General features: G+C 45.2%; 2 protein-coding genes across 2 annotated transcripts in view; both read right to left on the reverse strand.

The window, feature by feature from the left end:
* Window positions 1–900, reverse strand: part of LOC121023524 (leukocyte immunoglobulin-like receptor subfamily A member 6) — a 25833-nt gene extending 24933 nt beyond the window's left edge. The window contains exons 1-2 of the mRNA XM_040465484.1: window positions 219–900; window positions 26–61 (exon numbers count right to left, since the gene is read on the reverse strand). Of these exons, the coding sequence (XP_040321418.1) occupies window positions 26–61; window positions 219–252 (70 nt within the window). The 5' untranslated portion in view covers window positions 253–900. The remainder of the gene's footprint in view (window positions 1–25; window positions 62–218) is intronic.
* Window positions 901–1032: 132 nt separating this feature from the next.
* LOC121023525 (uncharacterized) lies at window positions 1033–11984 on the reverse strand. The gene is made up of 4 exons (XM_040465485.1): window positions 11409–11984; window positions 4329–4560; window positions 2405–2543; window positions 1033–2304 (listed from the first exon to the last, which is right to left on the reverse strand). Exons 1-4 carry the CDS (start codon window positions 11643–11645, stop codon window positions 2265–2267), a joined length of 648 nt encoding a protein of 215 aa, XP_040321419.1. The 5' UTR covers window positions 11646–11984; the 3' UTR covers window positions 1033–2264.
* Window positions 11985–13919: the final 1935 nt, after the last annotated feature.

A 13919-nucleotide genomic window follows, 5' to 3' on the forward strand; every position in this document is an offset into this window, starting at 1 on the left:
ATGGGACACCTGGGGACACACTCACCTGCCTGCGCTCGGGTCCTGGGTCCCACACTCAGCCCTGGAAAAGAGTTCCTGTGAGAGGGTTGCCCCAAATCCTGAGCAGAACCTCTCCTTCCCACGAGCTTCCTGTGCTTGGGGTCTCTAACAGCCCAGGGCCTGGCTGTGACGCAGGTTCCTCCCAGACTAGGGCGTCCTCTCCCCTCCTGAGATCTCACCGAGGAGAAGCAGGGTCGTGAGGGTGGGGGTCATGGCGTCTCCTGCCTCTGTCCCTGCTGTGCAGATGGAGGGGCCTTGGTGCCCAAAGGACAGGCAGAAGCACAGGGTGTGGCCACTCGGAGGCTGGTCTGCCTGGTCATGGGGTTGTCACATCAGCAGCCAGGCAGGAAGGGGAACAGCCTGGCCGTCATTTCCCCAGGGCTGAGGCTGGAGAAGGCAGCAGGCTTTGCAGATGTTTCGACCACATCCGAGGCCTCACCTGATCCATAAACTGTTGTCTTCCTGGCCTGCTACCCCCTCGTGACCCAAGCTTCAACACGTATTTGTTAAGTATTTGCAATGTATCTGGCCCAGAAATACATCGCAGGACAGGACTGATTCAAACTAGTTTGCAGAGCTCAGACTACCGAAACAAAACCCCCAGACTAAAAAAGAAACAGAATTTAAAACGGAGTATCGGGTGTATTATTTTCCTGTTGTGTTGTTACCATAACCAGTCACTACAAGCTAGTGGGTAAAACTGTGAAGATTTACAATGGTACAGTTTTGGAGGGTTGAAGTCCAAAATGGACACACCTGAGCTAAAATCTGGGGGTCCTCAGGCTGTGTTCCTTATTTTTTTAATGTATATTTTTGAGAGAGAGAGAGAGAGAGAGAGAGCGAGTGAGCAGAGGAGGGGCAGAGAAAGAGGGAGACACAGAATCAGAAGCAGGCTCCAGGCTCTGAGCTGTCAGCACAGAACGCGACGTGGGGCCTGAACTCACGAGCTGTGAGTCATGACCTGAGCCAAAGTCGCACACCCAACCGACTGTGCCACCCAGGTGCCCCAGACTGTGTTCCTTCTAGAGGCCCCAGGAGTGAATCCATTCACATCTTCCCTGCCATCTTCAGGACATCACATCACTCCACCTGCTCTGGGGTCACTTCTTTGGCTCTGACCCCCTGCCTCCTTCTTTCACTCATTAGGACCTTTATGACGACTCATGTCCAGGCATTCTGTGTCTACTGGAGTCCAGGAGCACCCCAGAAGGTCTTTCACAAAGGAGACTAGTTCTCTACAGAAATGGCATAGTGTGGTTCCAAAATCTCTAAAATCTATGCCCTCCTTCATCCATATAGTTCTCTGCTGAAGGATGTTGACCTCATCTGCCACAGGTGCTCCAAACCCCAATGCATGTCTTGAGTCATGCAACTCAGGCCAGGGCCCACTGCAAGGGTTTCTCTTGTTTCTCACCACTCAAAGCCAACAGCCTCTCAAGACACTCAGTAAGTGGGTGGAGGTCGCAAGCCCAGGGAGCTGTATGTTGTCTCCACATTCCCAAGTTGGCCCACTAGGGAGTGAATTTTTGTCTCCTTAGCAGGAGGATGAGACAGAGCAATGAGTCTTCACCTTGGGTGGGGTATCTCAACATGCCTCAGGCAGCTGTGCTCCTAGAGATTTCACCGAGGCAGCAGGAACCTGAGTTTTGGGGAGATTTCTTTCCCACACTCTTACAAAGCACCTAGAAGAGTTGCTACTCCCTGTTTCACAGATCCAATCAGCATGGTGCGTTCCTGTATGATATCTTGTGTAATGGAGGGGCAGTAACAGTCCCCACAGCCTTGATAACACAGGGCTGGAGACATAACGTGGCCCTGAATGTGGACAGTGACAGCGTATAACTGGCCCTGATAACTAACCGCATACTGAACCTGATGGCTTTTACAGAAAGAGCCAAGAAAATAAACCCACCAATCAGGAGCTGCACAGCAGGTGCCAAGGGGATTGGTGGTTTTTTTCTATGGGCCTTCAGATGGAGTAGAAGTGGAAACTGGAATGACCTGACACACAAGAGCCTGCTTCTCCAAAGCCCGTCTATGCCTTCCCTGAAAACCAAGTAGGCAAGTTGAGTGGGGATGTCTGAGACACCTACCTCTGTATCTCTTTGAGTCCTCGATAGCGGTGCAAATCTGTGCAATCTCTTCAAGAGTGCAGAATTACTGGGGTCCCTGGGTGGCTCAGGTGGTTGAGCGTCGGATTTCAGCTCAGGTCATGATCTCGCAGTTCATGAGTTCGAGCCCCATGTTGGGCTCACTGCTGTCAGCCTGTCAGCACAGAGCCCGCATCAGATCCTCTGCCCCTCCCCCGCTTGTGCTTTCCCCCCAAAAATAAATAAATATTTTTTTTAAAAGAGTGCAGAATTACCTTCGTTCCACTATTTCGGTAGGGAGACGTGTTTCCAGAGCCTTCCACATGGCCTTTCCTTTGCCAAATCTCTTACTCCACGTGTCAGAAAACCACTGCCCGTTGTTGAGGATATCTGTGCCGCCTAAAGATTCCAGAACTAGGAAACTAACTACAAGGGTGGGTTCAGGGACCCACTAATCACACCTCCTCTTTATGCCTTTACTCTCACTGGCCCACTCAGACATCAGTAGTTTGGGGGTCTCCAGAAGTAATTGAATATTTATAACCAAATGGTAAGGTCAACAATGCATTTTTAGGAAAAAAAAAATCCGCAGGAGACTAGAGGTTACTATTTTACCAGTAAAGAAGGCAATGGCATTGTTCTTAAGTGAGGGGAGACAAAATGCTCAGAAACTGAAAAGCCTGCACACAGGGCATGGAGATACCGTCCGCTCTCAACTTCCAACACACGTTCCAAAACGTGAATGTGCATGAGGCGCGGGTCCTAACTTCCTCCTCTCTGGAGAAACAGATTCTCCTGGAAAGAGCTCTTCATCCCCATTTCTCCTACGCAGAAATTCTTACTCTGTTACTTCCCATTTCAGGGTAGATACCAGATCTGAACCTGCCTCTCTTGGTGAGTCTCCACTCCTATCTCGGCCTAACCGTCTCCTGAATCCCTCCCCGCTAGGCTCCCCTTCACCTCCAGATCCAATATAATCTCACCTGGTGTCTAGGACTTTCATAGAAGTGACTCATTTTGCACTTCAAACCGGTTTTATGCTATTCGCACATAGATTGTCTCTCCCTGCCTCGTAAATAATTGTCCCTGACAGGGTAGGGGGTGCATCTCAGAATTTGTTATAATGACTCTGTAGACAAACAAAAGGAATTCAGTAACAAATTGCCCCATGGAAATCTTGGTTTTTAAATTTTTGGTAATCTTTATTTATTTTTGAGAGAGAGAGACAGAGCACGAGTAGAGGAGAGTCAGAGAGAGGGAGTCACAGAATCCAAAGCAGGGTCCAGGCTCCGAGCTGCACAGAGCCTGATGCAAGGCTCAAACCCACAGACTGTGGACTGTGAGATCGTGGCCTGAGCCGAAGCGGAGGCTTAACCGACTGAGCCACGCAGGCGCCCCACCCCACCCCCGCCACGGAATTCTAAGCCACGTCTTCTCAGTGCTGAATCATCAGCAGACCTCACACTGTGCTCCAGCACGTGAAAGATAATAAGTGAACATTTATATAGCAAACACATTATTAATGCTTGGATAATATTTGCTTAGTTGATCGCCAATGCTTAGTTTAAGACTATTTGTGAATGAATAGTAAATTGGTAACACACCACCAAGAAGATAAATTTGAGGGGAATTTTAAAGTAGAATTCAAGGGGGCGCCTGGGTGGCTCAGTCAGTTAAGTGTCTGACTTCGGCTCAGGTCATGATCTCATGGTTTCATGGGTTCGAGCCCCACATCAGGCTCTGTGCTGACAGCTCGGAGCCTGGACTCTGCTTTGGATTCTATGTCTCCCTTTCTGTCTGCACTCCCCCTGTTCATGCTCTGTCTCTCTGGGTCTCTTAAAAATAAATAAAAATGTTAAAAAAATAAATAAATAAAGTGGAATTCAAGGCTCGTTCTAAAAGTACAAAGTGATATCATAAATATGACTCACTTTCCTTCCCCACAGAGTACAGCAGTGAGTTTCACAACTCAGTGACTTTCCTGCCAGCCCCGGGCTGTGTGGAGGGGCCAGGGGACAGAGCCTAGAAGGCCACGCTGAGCAAGAGGGTGCATGAGTAGGCATCATTAGCCTCCACCTCTGTCCACATTTTGACACTGAAATTTTACAGGAAGCAGAACAGCTATTTCCCCATTTGTCAGTCCCTATAGTGGTCCCAAATGTGATGGGGACTTCTCCTTTCTCAGGTAACCATTTCTACCTGTCATAAGCACACAGTTGTGCATTGCAGGCGCTGTCCAAAGGTGCCACCAAGTGAAGAGTGCCCGGAGCCAGGTTCGGAGCTGGACAGTCAGAAGGTTTGTGGTTCCTGCCCAGGTGACCGGCTCCCCCTGCACTTTGGTGGTAGACGTTGAGTACCTTTCCTCGCAGCTGCTGGTCATGGCTGGGGTGGTGAGTGGAGAAGACTGAGGGCTGATGAGAAGGGGTAGGCTCTGCAGAGGAAGAAACCATGGTGCATACAAAAGAACTCGTTTGTCCGACGGCACCTCACATTTAGATTCGGGCCGTACATTTTGGGGTGGAGTACCACTCCAGCGACATTGTCCTCATTTTCTCTTAGTGGGGATTTTTGCTTTCGGAACTTGCTTAACTTTGGCACCCCCCAGGTTTGTCCACAGTGAAGCTGCCATTAGCCCTTTGTAATCAGTCACTGATTTGTGGGGAGCTAGTTTGAGACTAGGTACCTATCACGTTCCACCATGAAATTTCCACCAGTTGATTCTGTCAGCCACTGACCATCAAGCTGAAGCAAATGCCTTCTCTTCTCCCAGAGGTATTCATTTTTATATAAATAATATTGTGGATTTCACTGTTTTCAAATGCCTAGGAAACATAGCTGGAGCTCCTGGTATTTCTTTCTTTTTAAAAATGTGTATTTATTTATTTTTTTGAGAGAGAGCCCAAGCAGGGTAGGGGCAGTGAGAGAGAGAGAGAGAGAGAGAGAGAGAGAGAGAGAGAGGAACCCAAGCAGGTTCTACACTGTCAGCACAGAGCCTCATGTGGGGCTTGAACTCATGAACCATGCATGAGATCATGACCTGAGTCAAAATCAAGAGTCGGCCACTTAATGGACTGAGCCACCCAGGGGGCCCTCCTAATATTCTACAATAAGCAGCGGCATCTGGGCTTTCTGATTCCCCCATATCTTCATATTGATATCTGATGTTCTTACAGCGCCATTTTTTCTTCTCTTTACTAGTATGTTCTTTTCATTTAACAGTTCACCCTAAAATCCGCTTTATGTAAAAATAACTTTCTTGCAAAAGGGTGAAATTGGACCACTTTCTTAACACCATGCACAAAAATACACTCAAAATGGATTAAAGACCTCATTGTGAGACCTGAAACCATAAAAATCCTAGAAGAGAACGCAAGCAGTCATTTCTCTAAAATTGGCCATAACAACATTTTTCTAGCTATGTCTCCTCAGGCAAGAGGAAAATTAAATCGTTGGGACCACATCACAGTAACAAGCTCTCATAGCAAAAGAAACCATCAACAAAATAAAAAGGCAACCTACTGAATGGGAAAAGATATTTGCAAATAATGTGTCTGATAAAGGGTTAATATCCAAGATATATAAACAAACTGAGGGCTGATGGGGGGTGGGAGGGAGGGGAGGGCGGGTGATGGGTATTGAGGAGGGCACCTTTTGGGATGAGCACTGGGTGTTGTATGGAAACCAATCTGACAATAAATTTCATATATTGGGAAAAAAAAAAGAATTTACACAATTCAATACCCAAAACACAAATAATCTGATTAAAATGGGCAGAAGACATGGGTAGACACTTTTCCAAAGACGACATCCAGATGGCCAACCGACACATGAAAAAATGCTCCACGTCACTCATCATCAGGGAAACACAGATCCAAACCACAATGAGATACCACCTCACACCTGTCAGAATGGCTAAAATCAACAACACAACAAACAACAAACGTTGGCGATGATGCAGAGAAAAAGGAATCCTCACGCACTGTTGGTGGGAAGGCAAACTCGTGCAGTCACGTGAAAAACAGTATGGAGGTTCCTCAAAAAGTTAAAATAGAATTACCATATGATCCAGTGATTCCGCTCCTGGGTATCTGCCCAAAGAAAATAAAAACACTAATTTGAAAAGACATATTCATCCCTATGTTTACTGCAGCATTATCTACAAAGGCCAAGATATGGAAGCAACCCAATCATGGATAAGGAAGCTGTGATGTGTACATAGACAGATACACACAATGGGATGTTACTCAGCCATGAAAAGGATGAAATCTTACCATTTGCCACAACATGGTTGGACCTAGAGTGTATTGTGCAAAGTAAAATAAGTCAGATAGAGAAAGCCAAATGCCATATGCTTTCACGTATATGCAGAATCAAAAAACAAAACAAAACAAAACAAAACACAACCCAAAAGAAATGAATAAGCAAACAGACAAAAAGCAGAATCAGATCTATAAATACAGAAAACAAACTGGTGGCTGCCAGAGGGGAAGGGAATGGGGGTGGGGGGTGGGCAAAAGGGGTGAAGGGGAGAGGGAGGCACAGGCTTCCAGTTGTGGAACAAGTAAGTCATAGAATAAAAGGTACAACGTAGGGAATCTGGTCAATGATGTTGTGATGGCATCATGTGGTGACAGAGGGCAGCTACACTTGTGATGAACACAGCCTATCATACAGAGGAGTTGAATCACTCTCTTGTGCACCTGACACTAATGTAACGTTCTGGGTCAACTATACTCTAAAAAAAAAAAAAAAGAAGATAATTTTCTGTTGTCTTTTACCTTTTCAGTTTATCTAGCTTGATTTCCCACTAGTTCACCAGTACAAATAATGCTTCAATTAGTAACCTTGGGATATATCTTCTCATATTTTGGAGGGCATTTCCTGGGCAAAAGCATAATTTGCATATGGTGTTTTGGTAAATAATGACAATTTCCCCTAAATGTGAACTGTCCAATTTCTTTTTCCACAAAAAAAGCAATCCCTTTATTTTAAGGAAATTGTTATTTCCCAAAGATATAGAACTTTGAGGGTCTGGGTTCAATTTTGCATTCCTACCAACAATATGAAAGCATTTCTGTTCCTTCTCAGATTTGTAAAACCAACTTGGCAAGTTTCTATTTTTTGCCAAATAGAAAAAAATAACATTTCGGCTTAGTTTAAATTTGCATTTTTTATAGAAGTAAATCTGAACAGACTTTTGTGTTAAAGTGCCATTTTCTTTTTTTTTTAATTTTTGTGCTGTAAAAGAGTGTTCATTTTCTTTTTCTTTTTTTTTTTTTAATTTTAATTTTTTTTTTCAACGTTTATTTATTTTTGGGACAGAGAGACAGAGCATGAACGGGGGAGGGGCAGAGAGAGAGGGAGACACAGAATCGGAAACAGGCTCCAGGCTCTGAGCCATCAGCCCAGAGCCCGACGCGGGGCTTGAACTCCCGGACCGCGAGATCGTGACCTGGCTGAAGTCGGACGCTTAACCGACTGCGCCACCCAGGCGCCCCAAGAGTGTTCATTTTCATGGAAAACATTAAAATTAATTTGGAAAAGAACAGAGCACAGGCATTGGATTATTCCTTTTGTTGTTGTGAAATATCCTGAATATTTATTTTTATTATTTATTATTTTTAAGTTATTTTTATTTTTATTTTGGTATTTTAAAAAATTCCATAATAGTTAACATACAGTGTTATACTAGTCTCAGGTATACAATATAGTGATTCAACACTACTATACATTACCCAGTGCTCATCATAGTAAGTGCCATTTTAATCTTTTTTTTAATTTCTTATTCACATAGTTTGCCATGTGTCTATTTTTCTTCAATAATTGACATTTATATCTATAATGTTCATATACATGTGTATGCATATACATATAAATATATGCAGAATCTTTGATATATGTTATAGATATTTGATTTCCACCTATGTTTTGACTTTTTCTTATTTTTTGTGTCATGAAAAGAAGTTTATTTTAATTAAAAAGTTTTTTTAATGTTTATTTATTTTTGAGAGAGACAGAGACGGAGCACAAGCAGGGGAGGGGAAGAGAGAGAGGGAGACACAGAATCTGAAGCAGGCTCCAGCCTCTGAGCTGTCAGCACAGAGCCCGATGCGGGGCTTGAACCCACAAGCCGTGAGATCATGACCTGAGCCGAAGTCAGACACTTAACCTACTGAGCCACCCAGGTGCCCTAAGATATGTTTATTTTTATGTAGTTCTATTTCCATTATTTTCTTGGCACTACATCTGCATTTTGAGTTATATTTTATTTTTTTTAATATTTCTTTTTTATTTTTCTCAGCTTTATTGAGAATTGGCATATAACTGAATTACATCTTGAAAGTCATGTTTACTTCACATGCCTTTGTGGGTCATTTGTTCACCTATTTTATGTTTAGGGTTTTTTTTTTTTATGTTTGTTATTTATTTTGAAAGAGAGAGAGAGAGAGTGAGAGAAAGTACGTGAGCACGGGAGAGGCAGAGAGGGAGAGAGAAAATCCCAAGCAGGCTCTGTGCTGTCAGCGTGCAGCCCACACGACCCTGGAATCATGACCAGAACAGAAATCAAGAGTCTGATGCTTCATCGACTGAGACACCCAGGTGCCGCCTAGTTTGCATTTAGATCTCTGTTTTATCTGGAGTTTTATCTGTGTACCGTGCGACCTATGGGTCTAATTTCATTCCTTTCTGCCCAATCCCATCTTTGCCCCAGTGAGTTGATATACCATCTCGTTAGTATCTATCACATACTAAATTTCCATATGCCCTGGAGTCTACATCTGAACTTTATATCACGTTGCTTTTTTCTGTCTATTACTGTGTGGACAGCAACTTGTTTTAATCACGTGGTCACTTTGGTTGAGCCAGCCCACTCCTACGTCCATACCTGCACTTTGCTTTTTTCCTAGCTCTTCTTCCGTTTTCGTTTATCTGTGTGAACTTTCGTATCAACTTGCTTAGTTTGAGGAGAGCTCCTGGGTATATTTTGGGGACTCAGTCACATTTATAAATTTGCTTACAGAGAACTCACACCCTTACCACACCCAGTTATTCCATCCAGTGATAAAGGCACGTCTCTCTTTGTGCAAGTCAATTTTTGGTACCATTCAGAAATGTCTGAAAGGTATATATTTGTGTGTGCTTCAAGTTATGCACATGGCGTAAAACATCCATTCCTTAGAATTTTCTTATCTCGCTGTCATTGGTCTTTAGGGTAAAGTTGGGATTTATTGGTGTGTATGAAAGCTGTTGGTTCCTACAAATTAATTTCATAACAGCTAACTCATGTGATATTTTTTACTGCTGGGTGACTTTCACCATCGGGTCTCTAGGGCTTTCCAGGTCACTTCACTTCTAGCTGTGCACTCTTGCTCAATATCTTGCCCTCCTCACCCACATCCTTGCTGTCCAATTCCCTAAGAATTACACACTCAAATTCTCCCTGCTCCTCAAATTCTTCAAAGAACTGGCTCATCCCACCTTTCCAACTCTGTTTTCCACTTGATATCCCCACTAGAGTAGAACCACCATAATTCATCGAGGGCAAGGTCTTGCAATGCAAAAAATTTCAGTAAAAAAAAAAAAAACAAGAAAAAATGGCTAGAGTCCATTCTAAGTGTTTTAATACCCACCCCCTTGGTTTTTGTTGGTAACCAGCCTGGTTTCCGGGCTCAAAGAATGCAATGAAAAATTTGTGGAAATGCAAGAATTGTAAATATATGCCTAATCTGGACAGTGATGTTGCAAAATAGGAATCCAACAGTACAAAATAGTAAGAAATGATAGGAATACGTGCTTTCTTTCTCTCTCTTTCTTTTTTTTAAGTAATCTCTACACCCAACGTGGGGCTCAAACTCATGACCTCAAGATTGAGAGTCACATGCTCCTCCACCTGAGCCAGCCAGGTGCCCCTGTGAAAGTTTCTTTAAGAGCTGATAGAACCCAATAACATGCTGAGGCAGGAGGCCCCATCTCATTCTTTCTTTACTTATTTTTATTATTTTGAAATGTTTGTTTATTTTTTTGAGAGAGAGAAAGAGAGTGTGTGTGAGAGGGAGACACAGAACCTGAAGCAGGTTCCAGGCTCTGAGCTATCAGCACAGGGCCTGACATGGGGCTCGAACCCACGAACCATGAGATCATGACCTGAGCTGAAGTTGTACGTTTAACTGACTAAGCCATTCAGGTGCCCCATCATCCTTGATGCCAAAGAAACTACCTGCACTAACATATTTGCCTTAGGCGCTGCTTTTAGAATCACTAACACTAATTCAAGAACTAGAAAATTCCATGAGGTTTCTCCCCCCAGTGACATGACTGCTTCTCTAATTGCTCAAGATTCCTCACCATAACTAGCCCAAGACGTCTTCTTACTGATTTATTCACCCATTCACCATTCAGTAAGTCTTACTCCTGTTCATTTCAGAAATAGTGAAACATGTCAACCCACAGCCACCAAATGAAGAGATAATGTTGAGCAAAGTGGATATATTCTCTGCCCTCATGGAAGATCTGGTGTCACTGAGAAAGCCCAATTAATAAAACAATTACACAAATAAGTCTAATGTAGGAACCAGGATTAGTCCCATGGTGGAAAGTTTTAAAGCAACAGGACAACATAAGATAAAGAGATAACCTGTTTTATGGATTCCAGATTGAAGGTGATGAGGGAAAATTATTTAAGTTACAGCTAAATGCCAAGCATGAATTGATATTATAGGAATTAAGTGACGTTAAGAGGAAGAAGAAAGCTCATCACAAGTGCCCTCCTCAGTACCCATTACCCACCTAGCCCATCCCCCACCCACTTCCCTCCATCAACTCTGTTTGTTCTCTATCCTGAAGTGTCTCTTGTGAAGTTGGGGGGGGGGGGGTGGACGGCAAGATGGCGGAACAGCATGGAGGTTTTTGTGCAACCCTGAAATACAGCCAGATCAACACTGAACCATCCCGCACACCTAGAAAACTGATCCGAGGATTAACACAACAATCTGCACAGCCTGAATCACAGAATTCAGCAGGTACATGGCGCGGAGAGCTGAACTGGGGGAGAAAGTCACCGAGGGCAGGGAGCTGTTTGTGCTTGCGGAGAGAGGACGGAGTCGGGGGAGAGTACAGGAAGCATCCCCCCACCCCCAACGCCCGAAAGCGGCTGGAGAGAAAAGAAAGTGTATGCAAGGGACTGAACAAAAAAGGGAGAAAGGAGAAGGAGAGAGTTTAAATTCCATGAAACTCTGTAAACAGGGGGAGCGCAGAGTCCAAAGCTCCGCAGCTGCATACCTGGTGGAGCTCTGATGGGAGGGGCGAATCCCCAGGAGCAGAGAGCGAGGACCTGGGGTCACACGGGAGGCGGTTCCCCTTCTGGGAGGAATCCCCACGGGCAAAGGTCCCAGCGGATTCTGGAGAACAACCACATTCGCTGGTGCTGGAACAGGGTCGTTGGGGGGTGAAGCCTGGCGCCAGATGTGAGTTGTGATTTTCCAGAATCCCTGAAACACTGCTGCTACATGCCCCCATGAACTTTTTCTGGGACGGGCTGGCACCCGGCTGCGGTCTATGGGCGTTGGCAGCAGCACAGTCTCGAGAACGTTCCCGGGGGCGGCCGGCAGGTGAGACCCTCCCGCAGAAGGTCTGAGCGGGGACAAAGCCGCAGTCCCTCAGAAGTGACCGGCAGGAAACAGCCGCGTCTGAGATAAAATCCAGGAGGGAGGCGCTGCCTGGCAACCTGACAGCTTGCTAACGGACAGTGTGGAAGCGGGGAGTGGAGGGAAGCCGGACACAGAGGATGAATGCGCGATTGCTGGCCAGAGAGAACAGAGTTCCGATACAAGAGACCCGCTACCTGGGTGACGCCATTTTTGCTCCTCCGCGCATGCGCACACACGCCTAGGTGCGCCGCAACATCTACCCCAGTAAGCTAAGCAGCGCCATCTAGTGGAGAACACGAAGCCCCGCCCAACTGCCAACCGCGCTCTTCAGGAACAACACGAGTCTCTCCACCTGCTTAGTTTATGGACTACAAAGTGCTTCATAGTTCAACTTGTAGGGGAAACTGATGTAATTTCAATCGTACTTCAGTCTGTTTGCTGGACCATCTATTCAATTTTTTTTCTTTTCTTATTCTTCAATACAGAAAGAGAAAAAATTTATTTTTATTTTCCACTTCTACTAAAAATATTTTTCTTTAATTATTTCTACTATGTTTTTTACTTTTTTGTAAATTTTTCAAATTCTATTTTTTTAATTCCATCATTTCATTTTATTCTCTTTCATTGTATTCATTTTTTAAAATTTTCAAACATTTTCCTTTTTTCTTTTCTTTTTTTAATATTAAATATAATTTTTTGTCAAATTGGTTTCCATACAACACCCAGTGCTCATCCCAATAGGTGCCCTCCTCAGTTCCCATCACCCACTTTCCCCTCTCCCTCACCCCCCATCAACCCTCAGTTTGTCCTCAGTACGTAAGAGTCTCTTATGCCTCCCTCCCTCCCTGTAACTTTTTTTTCCTCTTCCCCTCCACCATGGTCTTCCGTTAAGTTTCTCAGGATCCACATGAGTGAAAACATATGGTATCTGCCTTCCTCTGCCTGACTTTTTTCACTTAGCATAATACCCCCCAGTTCCATCCACGTTGCTGCAAATGGCCAGATTTCATTCCTTCTCATTGCCAAGAAAAAATTTGTTTTGAAGAACCTCCACTGTACCCCAATGTTTACAGCAGCACTTTCAACAATAGCCAAATTATGGAAAGAACCTAAATGCCCATCAACTGACAAATGGATAAAGAAGATGTGGTTTATATATACAGTGGAATACTACTTCGCAATGAGAAAGAATGAAATCTGGCCATTTGCAGCAACGTGGAAGGAACTGGGGGGTATTATGCTAAGTGAAATAAGTCAGGCAGAGAAAGACAGATACCATATGTTTTCACTCATATGTGGATCCTGAGAAACTTAACAGAAGACCATGGGGAAGGGGTAGGGGTAGGGGAAAAAAGTTACAGAGAGGGAGGGAGGCAAACCATAAGAGACTCTTAAATACTGGGAACAGGGGCACCTGGGTATCGCAGTCGGTTAAGCATCCAACTTAAGGATCCAACTTAAGGGCATGTTAAGGATCCATCTTAAGGATCCAACTTAAGCATCCAACTTAAGGGCCTGGAGGCCCGGGGCGAGCGGGGCACTTCCCATTCTGTGTCTATAGTGCCTCGGACCTTTGTGGGGAGGTTCTGCGCTGACACCCCAGTGTCTGGAGGCTGTTTCAGATCCTGTGAAAACTGTCTGTCAGGTACAGGGAGCGGCTTCAGCCATGGTGAGCCATGGGATTGACTCAGGCTTGGTGGCCGGGTCTCGTAGAAGGTGTTTGGGATTCTGTGTTTCACTAGCCTCGGTCCTAACCCGGGAGTTTCTAAGCTGAGAGGAAGAGTTTGTTTGCTTTTTAGGAGTCAGGCATCTGTCTCCTTGGGATTTTGGGCTCGCTGCATAGCCCGTGCAGGGGCTGCTTGGGATTCTGTTTCTCCCACTTCTCCAACCTTCCTCGTAAGTTTCTCAGCTTAGACCCCATGGACTGGAGGCAGTGTGGGATACACTGACCCGTTCCTCTCAGGTGCAGGGAGAGTCTTCAGCCATGATGAGCCATGGCAAGAGACAGCCCCGGGCAAGGAGGCCCGGGGCGAGCAGCCCCGGGCGAGGAGGCCCGGGGCGAGCAGCCCCGGGCCTGGAGGCCCGGGGCGAGCAGCCCCGGGCGAGGAGGCCCGGGGCGAGCAGCCCCGGGCCTGGAGGCCCG

The sequence above is a fragment of the Herpailurus yagouaroundi genome, unplaced genomic scaffold (genome assembly GCF_014898765.1).
Source record: "Herpailurus yagouaroundi ecotype Mexico unplaced genomic scaffold, PumYag 557, whole genome shotgun sequence".
In the NCBI taxonomy this organism is placed as follows: domain Eukaryota; kingdom Metazoa; phylum Chordata; class Mammalia; order Carnivora; family Felidae; genus Herpailurus; species Herpailurus yagouaroundi.